This window comes from Micropterus dolomieu, linkage group LG22, assembly GCF_021292245.1.
Source record: "Micropterus dolomieu isolate WLL.071019.BEF.003 ecotype Adirondacks linkage group LG22, ASM2129224v1, whole genome shotgun sequence".
Lineage (NCBI taxonomy): Eukaryota > Metazoa > Chordata > Actinopteri > Centrarchiformes > Centrarchidae > Micropterus > Micropterus dolomieu.
Genome location: NC_060171.1, coordinates 25,244,808 through 25,256,521, shown reverse-complemented (window position 1 = coordinate 25,256,521; position 11,714 = coordinate 25,244,808). Strand labels below are relative to the sequence as shown.

Below are 11,714 nucleotides of genomic sequence, written 5' to 3'. Positions count from 1 at the left end.
GCCGGGGGGGGGGGGGGGGGGGGGGGGGGGGGGGGGGAGGCTCTCTTTTCTCCCCACACCATGAATGATTTGGAAATATTAAGACAGTTCAAGGCCATCAGTATTTTTTTCTTTGAAGAGCAGCAGGTTTCCGTATTTCACCTTCTCCCAAATCTCTTGGGATTCCGAACTTCCAGTCAGTAACCCCTGTTCAACAGTCACTTCCCAAATTTAAGAGGGGAAAATAAAAGAAAACAAACCAGAAAACCTCCACTGTCCCAAAAGGCCTGTTTCAAACTTCCCTGTAAAACTAATGAGACATTTCTTTCCTCATAAAGTAAAGCGAAGAACAGACAAATAAAAGCAAAAACTGGCCCTTTCAGGGAAAAAAAAAATCAGGAAAGATAACATCTTGAACAATACCCCTCTGAAATTCAACCCCATCTTTCCCTTCTAGAGAGGCTGTCAATCTTTTTTTCTTTTCCTCTCTGTCATCTTCAAGTTATACGTGACAGTTTCATGAGGATTGCATGTTCCCCTGTCTCTGTTTATGTCTGAGGTCGAGGAGAGGATGTTTAGGATGTCGACGGGTCTCAGGGCGGGTGGGTTCAGGGGAAGCAGCAACGCTGGGTCAGGCTCTCCAGTGTCAGTCAGTGTCTTCTCTAGAGGTAAGGATACTGGTTGACCTTGGTGGGGCTCAGCGGGTATCCAGTGTAGACAGTGGAGGCGGGCGAGGCGCTGATGTAGGCTTGGTGGGCAAACTGGGCCTGGTACTGGCTGTGGTGCAAGGTGGGCGAGGGCAGCACACGGTGGCCCATGCTGACTGGGACCTGGTGGACGATGCTTGGTGGGTAGCTTCCGTGCTGGACTGCGTGGCGCGCCGAGCCCTGTGACGCCACCAGGTGGGCCACAGTGCCAGTGGAGCCCAGAGCAGCAGGGGTTGTGTAGGTGTAGAGGTGGGGCTGGCTGGGCAGGTGGGTGGCAGCCAGGTGCGGGTGCACATTGCCTGTGTGAGAGGGGCTATTGTGATGGAAAGAGTACGGGGCCTGAGTGGCAATGGTGGGGGTGATGTAGGCCTGCTGGCGCCGATGACCTCCACTTCGCTCAGCTACCATGTGCTGCTGTGCCTGGAAGAGGAGATGTCAGAAAGGCTGTATGTTAGTTTTATTGCTCCTGAACTGTTTTTTCCCCTAGAAGATATTTAAAACTGTTCTTTGAAAACCTTGTAGCTTCAAATATGATTTCTTAAGTGTATGAAACCCTTTCAAAATCCATTGGATAATGTCACAAATGCATTATCAACCTTAACAGAATATCTTATTTGCTTTCTAGCAAAGAGTTAAATGAGAAGATCGATACCACACTTATGTCCACACAGTAAATATGAAGCTACTGCCTGCAGCTTGTTAGCTTAGCTTAGCACACAGACTCTCAACACAGGAAACAGCTAGCCTGGCTCTGTCCAAGGGTAACTAACCAATCTACCAGCATCTTTGTCTTTTTTTACACCTTGCTTTTTGTACAGATTAAACACACAAGATGTAACATGTTAATTACTGAGATTTAAAGGTGCTGTTAGGCAGATTTTGTTACCTTTGGACAGAGCCAGGCTAGTGATTTTTCCCAGTTTTCAGTCTTTGTGCTAATCTGGGCTAACTGGCTACTAGCCATAACTTCATATTTACCGTACAGATATGAGCATGGTATCAATCTAACTCTCAGTGTGAGAACGCAAAAAAGTGTATTTCCCAAAATGTCATACTATTTCTCTACAACATGGTCCTAAAACTTTGAGATCTGATTTCTCACTATACCTGGCTGAGATTGAGAGGCTGCTGCTGGAGGGGGTGTGGCCCTGAGCGCTGCTGTCTGTAGGACCCCCCTCCAGTCATACCCCCTGGTATGTGATTATTGCCAGACACCACTCCATTGGAGGATTTGAACTTGTAAGCCGAATTTTGATGGTTCATTGCATCTGCACAGGGGAAGATACACGTTTGGTTAATTGGGAAGCAGCAATAATAACTAACAACATAATAATAGGTTTTCTATCTGTCACAGTTCTTTACCTGACATCAGGCGCTCACACTCGTTCGGGACCTCACTGTTCTGGGTTTTGAGAGGGGGAATGATGATGGTGCGGGGGTTCCCATTATTGTAGTTGTCCAGGACGGTGGTCTTTGTGTCATAGCTGTTGTTGTTGGGGGGTCTGGACTCCACAGTGTAGGGGCTGTTATGGCTGGAACAGTCAGAGTCAGGTGAATCATGGACTGTCACGCAACTGATGACATTCTTCCGCTGTTTTGAAGATGAACTGGAGGGAAAAGAATATATATATACATATTTATATCACTACTGTATGTTATAATGTTTTATTGCTGTATTTTTACTGTGTAATTTCTGTTATATTGTTGTACTGTTAATCTGTAAAGCACCTTGGTCAACCTTGGTTGTTTAAAGTGTGCTATATAAATACAAAAATTGATATTGATTGATTCATATTGAACAGAAGGGGACCAGAGAGGAAAATTACTTAGAAATCAATGCCAGTGACTAAGGTAAACTCAAGGCCATCAGTTTTATAATATTACATGTGTTCGCTTATTGGCAAAATGTTTTCACTGTATTTATCAGATTCTACATCCTCTCTTAAATTGCATACTGTATGGTGCAGCCAAATATAGACCCCTGAACCTAACTCCATTACTCCTACGTCTTGAATTTTTTGTTGTCAGATGACTGTTTGGTTATAAAATTGATTTTATCAATGGTCGCAAAATACCACTGCCACAGAAATTACCACTGGCCTTGCGTGGCATGGTTAACATTTTATGACTTTTATAGTCATCTGATATCAGAAACACAAAGACATGTCATTGAAAATGCCTTACAGCACACATAACTTATAACCAAAATAAAATAGCAGAAAGTTGGCTTCTTAAGTTTGCTGGCAATGATGAAAACATAGCTCTATCCTGCTAAGTCAAAGCAGATGCAAGCCATGTTTTGAAAGAGGTCTCGGTTTTCTCTGTACAGCCCATCGTGATGTGTTTGTTGTGAAAATCCATTTTGCAATGACAAGCCTGCAAATCTTTTACCCCAGTAGCACAGGTAACCCAATGAGACACAAATGTCTTAGCCTCTATCAACTGGTAGCAATAGAACAACATTAGCCCCTTAACACTGACCTGTTGTTTTGTTTGTGGTCATCTTCCTCATCTGTGTCACTGCTGATGGTGATGATGCTGACTGCAGGGCTGGGCGTGTCTGGGATGATGATGGTCTGTCTGGGGACATGGTGCTGGTCCTGATGGTCACGAGTGGTGCTGGAAGCCTGCTCTGCTTCGCTGGCCCCCCACCCGCTGCCCCCACAGCCCTGCGGGGGGTGGCAGTTGGAGGCCGAGCCGTTCTGTAGCACAGCACAGCGTGGGGGCGTGTTCTCTTTCACCCGCTTAGAGCGCTGCGGAGACAGCACCGCCTGAGAGGACGACACCTCGTATGCTGACATGTTCCTTATAGAAAGACAGAGAAAAGGGTAAGTGCCACATAAAGGGCAAAATACACTACTGCTGAAGATCAAAGACCTCCACATCAAAAGCTATGAGATATCATAGCTGTTAGAGTACCTGGCAGACATCTGGTGCTGTTTGTTCTTTTTGGAAGAGGAGTTGTTATTGGTTGAGGGCTGCCTCATAACGTGTGCCACTCCCACGTTGAGTGTCTGGTTTGATGGAAGCGTGACATGGCCAGCCAACAAGGCTGGCTGCTGCATGATGGGATTATAATGGCTGCCATGAGCATGGGAGTTCCTGTAATATAACAGGTCTATGTTACCACAACAATAAGAAACCTGCAAGTGAAGTAGCAAAGCATGACAAATACATTGATATGTCAGGATGTTAAAAACTCAACATTGGTGAGGAAAAAGAAAGACAGGGCCGGTATTTCCTACAGATGCCAGCGGGTGGCAGCAGCAAACTTTTCTAAAGAGTAGAGAAGGAGGAGAGGGAACAAGTGAGGGAAAGAGCAAAGAGGGAGGGCAGAGGAGCTGACACCAGCAGCTGTGGAGCGATAGCTCTGCAGAGGAAGTGCGACACTTTCCCAATCGTCTCTCTGAGGACAACAGAGCTGCCACTGGACAGGAAGGGAGCGAGAGACGGTGGAGGTGGGGGGGTGGGGGGATGTCTGGTCACACATGGACACCTCCAACTGAATTTGACCATACATGGCCCTAGCAGCCCTTGACATACACATTAGACACACATATTATATACCTGCATCCTCCTTATCTCCTTGCAAATTACCTATTCCTATCTATCCATCCATTTACTGAGTCATCGCAGTGACGGGTTATACTTGACATAATGTCTCTTCATGTATGTATATCCCATCTCCCTGAGGTAAATCTGCTCTTATAAAAGCACCAGTGTTCACGTGGGGACTGTGATTCATTTGAGATAAAGGACAAGCTGTCACGGAGGTTCAGGCTCCTCGGTCAATCAGTCTTACGCCATACCACCTTCCTATAGCACATAAAAGCCATTAAAGCACTGCTGGCCTTTGAAATCAATTTATGTGACCTTAACTGCAGACATGCCTCTGATGTTATGTGTATGAACTTGATTTGGCAAAATGCATTAAAACGACATCAGATTTAGTTATCCAGCTAAATACTTCCGTGAAGAAAGGTTGATTTGAAAACTGTAGGCCACAATATTCAGACATCAATTAATGCTTTCCGATATCCGTGAAGGTTAAGGCTGGTTGGGAGCAGTTAAAAGTAAGAAAGCTGTGTTGTTCACCTCCAGTTGGCGAGAGGCTGTGTGCTGCTCATGGAGTCAGGGATGACAGTGGCATGCTGGACTGAGGTGTGGGTGAGCTGCTGCCAGGCTGGAGGCAGCAGAATCTGCTGGGTGCCACTGGGCCAGGCCTGCTGAAGTAGGAGAATGCAGTGGGGTGGGGGATAAAAAAATCATAATGAGGGGATAAAAAAGGACAGAAAGAGAAGATACGATAAGAAGATACAGAGAATCAGTCAGCTGCAATGTAACAAAACATCCAAACTAGTTTACCAATGTTCTTTTATGAAGGCTGTCATAGGACTGCAAAGTTACTCACGATTGTTTGTTTTTTTGCATCTTTTAATTTAAACATTATAAATGAACAAAGGGAACTCGTTAAATTTAGCTGATAAGTTGTTGCTGTTTGTTGCTGTTTTAAAAAAAACAAAAACCTAGTTTAAACTAGCTACTGGGCATGCAAAATGAACTCCGCCAGCTTCAAGGAGCCATCCATCGACAAAAGAGATAAGAACAGGGCGTAATAAAGATGTACAGCAGCTTCTTTCTTTGTCTGCGTGTATATTGAGTGAGTGCATGTGTGCGTTAGTGTGAATATGTCTTTGACTTGAGACAAATCAACCTATGTTCTAATTAAATTCATAGGCCTATTCAAGCTGCTGCGAAAGAGGCTACTTTGTATTTCTGATGTAGAACAGGAGGAGTATCAGGCATAATATGCCCCAAGATGTGCCAAGATGAGTGTGCTTGCACGCATGCCCGAGCGTGTTTGTGTGTTACTGTGTGTGTAACCCTAATAGTTTAATGCAGCTCTATTGATTAGCACTTTAATGTCAGGGCTAATGAATTGTTCCTTTAATACCATTTGCACATCTATTTACAACAGCATCAGTATGTGCAGCACAAACACATTTAAACAAAGGAAGAAGGAGAAAGACAGACAGAGATATGAAAGAGAGAGAGAGAGAGAGAGAGAGAGAGACCATTCAAAATGGAAAGCAGATAATCTGTACATACGGTAACATTATTTTTATGTCTTTAAATGTATCTTTATCTTAACCTTTATCTTTGTATTCACATCGTTGCTTCGCTCTGTCTGTTTCCATTATGTCCTGACACAAAGTAGCTGTTCTGTTCTGTAGTCTGGCTGCAGGCTTGTGGAAGTTTGAATTGTTTTTGTCAGAGGAAGGTTGCAAAGTCCAAACCAACCAGCCTGTGGTTGAAGTGTTGCAGGGGGCATGTGCAGGTCAGCAGAGCTGTCTTGTCTGTGCACTGATGACTGACAGCTCTAATGGAACATTCTGGAGCTGGTGATGGTCTTTACATCTAAGACCACATCCAATGCCTTTTATCAACATGCCATTAAGAGATTCTATCCATCCATCTCCCGCTCCTCTGCCTCCTGCTTGTTCTATCTCCATTCCTGGCACTCGACATGTCTCTCTCACTAGGCGTCTGCGTTGTGTAACCAGCTTGTCTGCCCTGAAATGGTAACCCAGTTAAGAGGCCGTTTTCTTTCTTCTCAGAGCCTACCATCACTATCAGCAGCCCACCGCCTCCCACCTCGACCTACACTCCCCGGGTGAAAACCCTTTGTCACCTCGGGGCTTTGAAAGCCCTAGCTCTCACTCCCCAATTGTTTCCACATTTTCTGCATTCCTGCTTCAGATAAAAGTCCTGCTGGTTTCCCTGCCTCCCTGCTTGGAGCCTCCTTCACTCTGCCCCCTCTCTGCACACCCAGGGAGCTTGGGCCTAAACTTGCATGGGTTCGAGGTAGGCAAAGGGCGCATGGGCAACAGTGAGCAGTAGGAGGGTGAAGGCACAGGTGGGGAGAATGCAACCAAGAGGCAAACAACGACTCAGCCAAGCATGTGAGACCTCCCACAGTAAAGGAATAAACACACACACCACACACCAAGTTATTAGGTGTGCTGCTCGCAGGCCTATATAAACCATCTGCTTGTGATAACTATTGCCTGTCTTTGTTTAACATGTGTGCAGACAGAGGTGAATACCTACAGACCATGGCAGCAATGTGTGATCGACACCTTTTCCTTAAGACATGGACGTTTCATTTTATTTTGCCTCTGAAAGATCCATCATATCCATGGATCTGTTGATGTTGTGAATTCTCTGGTCAGGCAGAGCCTCATCCAAGCTTCCCCTGACCTCCCAGGATCCTCTGAGGCCTGTAATTTGGAGCGCCTGACTTGGAAGCAGCCCTGGAGCTAATCACCATTTGGTATCTGACAGATTAACCCACCGTAGAAACACAGGCACGTGCACACACATACACACACAGAGCTTTGCTGCCTGCCTACTGCATGATTAACTGGAGATAAGGGAGCACTTCAAACTCCCTGGATTCTCAGGGATATTTAAAGCCTTCATGGAAATTTCCATAGGGAAAGAGGTGGTGTGGTGATGGAAATGGTCTACAGTGTGTGTGTGTGTGTGTGTGTCTGTGTGCGCGCAGAGAGAGCGATGCACAGTCACTCTCTGTTACTTCCAACAACTGTACACTAGCAGCTAAATCTCCGGCTCCACTGTGCAGGCTCCAGTGAAGGCCTTCTCTGTGTGAAAGGCTCCTGCCTTTGTGTGCATCAGACCGTGGCAGCCTCAGCCTCCAGGAGAGCAGGGCAGCAGAGAGAGTGAGTAAGAGGAGAGAGAGAGAGAGAGAGAGAGAGAAGCAGAGAGCAATGCACAGGAGAGCTTGGCCTGAATGCGCTCAGGAAAAAAACAGCTGCCAGCAGGGGCACGGTCACGAACACTGAGTGATTTCCAGCCTCCATCGATAGATACTATTCTTAGTGAGGGCTTGAAAAAAGGGGATGCAAAGAGTTTTGTTTGAATGTGAGTAGCTCAGAGTCTGACAGGCAGTGGTATTTGTTATTACTTTATTTGTTTTTGCTAAAACTTTTTTAGTTCCCTATCTGTGTTTCTCAAATGTCTTCCTACCTGTGTAAGCAGGCCAGGTTGGATCTGAAGAGGCTGGGCACCAGGGGCCTGTGTCACTATGGGAACAGCATTCTCCATCCGCACAGAGTAACTGGTGTGCTTGGAGGGGGACGCTTGCAGCCCTGTGCGCAAACAATGCAAATGCACAGAGGATGTCAACAAATAAGTACGGCAATAATCTCCGTATCCATCACTTGGATACATGAACATCATGCCATCTGCAAAATTAATTGTGAGTGATTAGATAACATGTTATATGCATTCAATAGATGACAAAACCCTTCTGCTATGTTCATATTTAGCAAAACTACTTAGAAAAACAAAAACAGTAGTCATGACAATAGAATAAAAAGTCTTTATAATATGCATTTTTTATGACCCGCTCCACAAAAAGAACAAATAAACAAAGAGAATAATGCCTCAGAGCTCTTCTGCCCAGAGACAAAAGCGGGATGAGTAAGCCTTACACAAAGATATTACATTTCCTTTCAAATGATTAATTGCCTCATAAAGTTATCACTAAATCACCATTTGTATAGTACGATTGACACTGCCTGTGGGGTACAAGGCTAAAGCTACAAAACAAAACGACAAGAAGCTGGAAAAAAGGGGAAGGGAACTAAAACCGACTACTGTGCAATATGCATGGTACCATTTTTAAATTGTGTTTTATCCTCACATCACGGTCCGTTCTAGACCACGTGCCATTGGCTGAGATCTTATGTTTTGCACAGATGACCATAAATCCCACTCTATCCGTCCACTGTAATGCATTCTGACTGGTCAGACCTCCTTACCTTGGAAGCCAGGTGGGCAGACGATGAGTGCCTGCTGGAAGGGGTCGGGCCGGGCAGTGCAGAGCTGAGGAGGCCCAGGCTGGAGAGGCATGCTCCTCTGGGCCACGGCTGCCATGGAGGCAGCGGAGGGCTGGTAGAGTGCAGATTGGTAGTTTAGTATGGAGACATCAGGACTTGCAAAGGAAAGGGTGGCATTGTTGGTTGAGGAGGGAGCCAGGTTGGTGGCCTAAAGGAATGATGGGATCAAAATAAAATCATGAGGGTGGAGGAACTGATGGGAAATGAAGGGCTCCAAGGAGGGAAGGTTGAACAGCAGGCATGGTAAAACAGAAAGATAACAATATACCAACAAAAAAGGTGCACACAGAAAGATGCAAAACAACCACCAGGTCAAGAAATGATGGATGGCAGGGCAAATTTCACAGATGAGAGCAGATGAAAGAATAAGGAAGGACGACTGATTTGGACGCGTCTTAAAATATGCGGACTGTTGATTTGATTAATTAGAGGGAGAGAAAGACTGTGAAGAGAGATGCAATCAATGCTACAATTCTTAGAATAATCAACCATCAATGCCACCAGAGCATACAAGATTTTGGTCATTTTGTATTATTTGCAGGGTTTACTGGCAAAGAAAACATACAGTCCCCTCCAAAAGTATTGGAACGGTAAGGCAAATTCCTTTGTTTTTGTTGTTCACTGAAGACATTTGGGTTTAAGATCAAAAGATGAGTATGAGTCAAGAGTTCAGAATTTCAGCTCTCATTTCGTGGTATTCACATCTAGATTTTTTAAACTCAGGACATACCACCCTTTGTTTGAACCCACCCATTTTTTCAAGTGAGCAAAACTATTGGAACATGTGACTGACAGACTTGTTTCTTGTTGCCCAGGTGTTGCCTTTTAGGTTGATTGTCCAAACATTAAATAGCTCTGCATGACTAATTTAAGTTTTCATCCTTGGTTCAAACCTATCCATCTCCTGTTAAAGAGGAAGACCAGAGAGCTGTCTATGGGAGAAAAGCTCATTGTCAAGCTGAGAAAAGAAGGAAAATCGACCAAAGCCACTGGACAAACATTGAGCATAGCAAGCACAACAATTTGGAAAGAAAGAAACTACTGGTGTACTGAGCAACAGACGTCGAACAGGTCGGCCAAGGAAAACAACAATAGTTGATGACAGAAATATTGTGAGAGCTGTGAAGAAAACCCACAAAGCATCAGTAAGTGACATCACCAACAACCTCCACAGTGCAGGGGTGAAGGTATCACAAACCACTGTTGGAAGAAGACTCAGAGAGCAGAAATATAGAGGCCACATCACAAGATGCAAACCACTCATCAGCAGGAAGAATCGGAGGGCCAGATTGAAATTTGCAAAGAAGTACAGAGATGAGCTGCAAGTTCGGGAACACAATCGTATGGTCTGATGAGACCAAGATGAATCTCTACCAAAGTGATGGAAATGCCAAAGTGTGGAGAAAGAAAGGAACTACTTATGATCCGAAGCATACAAGCTCATTTGTGAAGCATGGTGGAGGTAATGTCATGGCTTGGGCGTGCATGGCTGCTTCTGGAACAGGATCATTAATATTTATTGATGATGTAACTGATGATGGTCGCAGCAGAATGAATTCAGAAGTGGACAGAAACATTTTGTCTGCCAATTTATGGAGAAATGCATTGAAAAGAATCGGGAGGAAGTTTATCATGCAGCAGGACAATGAGCCAAAGCGCTCTGCCAACAAAACAAAGGACTTCATCAGGGTGAAAAAGTAGAAGGTCCATCACCTGACCTTAACCCAATAGAGCATACATTTCACCTCCTTAAGAGGAGACTGAAGGGAGAAACACCCCGAAATAAACTAGAACTGAAAGAAGCTGCGGAAAAGCCTGGAATAGCATCACAAATGAAGAAGGCAACAGTTTGGTGATGTCGATGGGTCGCAGGCTTGAGGCAGTTATTGCAAGCAAGGGTTATGCCACCAAATATTAAATGTTATTTACTTTAAGATTATTTGTTCCATTACTTTTGCTCACCTAAGAATGCTGTGGTCTAATACAAACGGTGATATGTCCTAAGTTGTTTAACACATCTAGATGTGAATACCAGGAAATAAAAGCTGAAATTCTGAACTCTTGTCTCATACTCATGTTTTGATCTTAAACCCAAATGTCTTCAGAACAAAAACAAAGGAATTTGCCTTACAGTTCCAATACTTTTGGAGGGGACTGTACTTCTTCAGACTAGAATAATGCTGGGCAGTGTATTCTGTCTATAGTGACAATATGCTGATCATGAATTTAGTGATGCTTTATTTGTCTTAGTACACAATTTAGCAACAAAAAAGCCACACAGCAACATTAACATCTCCCTTATCATCACGGTTAAAACGATGAGTAAAAGACATAAGATCACATGAAGAAGTCTGTTTAAATGTAAATGTTACAGAATCAATTTGAGCCAATGTAATGAGCTGCAGCAAAATTTGACATTTCATGTCACAGCTTCACTATCTAGCTTCCAAATCCATATGCCTGACAGGTGTAATATTTCATGGCATTAAACAGTAATTCTGTTATTATAAAAAGCTTAGGTAACTCCAGCATGCCTTGACCATTAATAAGAAATGTGGAATACTAAGACAGCGTGGGAACATCGTAGATACAAACAAATTTTTAAGAGACACCGTTTGGCTCAGTTCATAAGTAGTATTTGCTCCACAAGACACTGTCTAATTTTAGCCCTTTCATTAAGCGTACGTAGGGGCGGAGGCAAACACAGAGACAGTGCTTTCATTTTTCATTTGCTCTCTTTAGCGTGTTCGATGAACACCAGGGGAGGGAACATAATCAATATGCCACTGTGGCATTCATCATATACAAGCATGGAAGCAGCAAAATACAAGCCAAAGATGAATTCCAGCCTTGCAAATGAATCGAGCTGAATAAATCACTAACTTAAGTCTGTCTATATGCCCTGAGAGCCCGGTGCAGAAAAGAAAAGCTGAGGGAATGTTAATCCATTTAAATCACAGCAAGATGGGGTTTTTGTCGCATGCTACACAGTGTGAGCTGGCTCGATATAGTTGGTGATAAAGAACTCTGTTTACTAAAGGGGGGGGGGGGGGGAGCAGGAGTGGTAGCTAAGCACAATCTGGGAAACCTTGCAACCCGACGC

The 11,714-nt window shown here is 44.3% G+C and overlaps 1 protein-coding gene across 2 annotated transcripts in view; it reads right to left on the bottom strand.

Annotated features, from left to right (window-relative positions):
- Nucleotides 1-34: 34 nt before the first annotated feature.
- Nucleotides 35-11,714, bottom strand: part of hipk2 (homeodomain interacting protein kinase 2) — a 67,946-nt gene continuing 56,266 nt past the window's right edge. The window contains exons 8-15 of one of the 2 annotated variants that reach the window (XM_046037781.1): nt 8,534-8,759; nt 7,737-7,858; nt 4,782-4,912; nt 3,606-3,788; nt 3,168-3,491; nt 2,049-2,293; nt 1,794-1,954; nt 35-1,106 (exon numbers count right to left, since the gene is read on the bottom strand). In XM_046037781.1, the coding sequence (XP_045893737.1) occupies nt 642-1,106; nt 1,794-1,954; nt 2,049-2,293; nt 3,168-3,491; nt 3,606-3,788; nt 4,782-4,912; nt 7,737-7,858; nt 8,534-8,759 (1,857 nt within the window). In that variant the 3' untranslated portion in view covers nt 35-641. The remainder of the gene's footprint in view (nt 1,107-1,793; nt 1,955-2,048; nt 2,294-3,167; nt 3,492-3,605; nt 3,789-4,781; nt 4,913-7,736; nt 7,859-8,533; nt 8,760-11,714) is intronic. The other variant, XM_046037782.1, reaches the window with a different exon arrangement.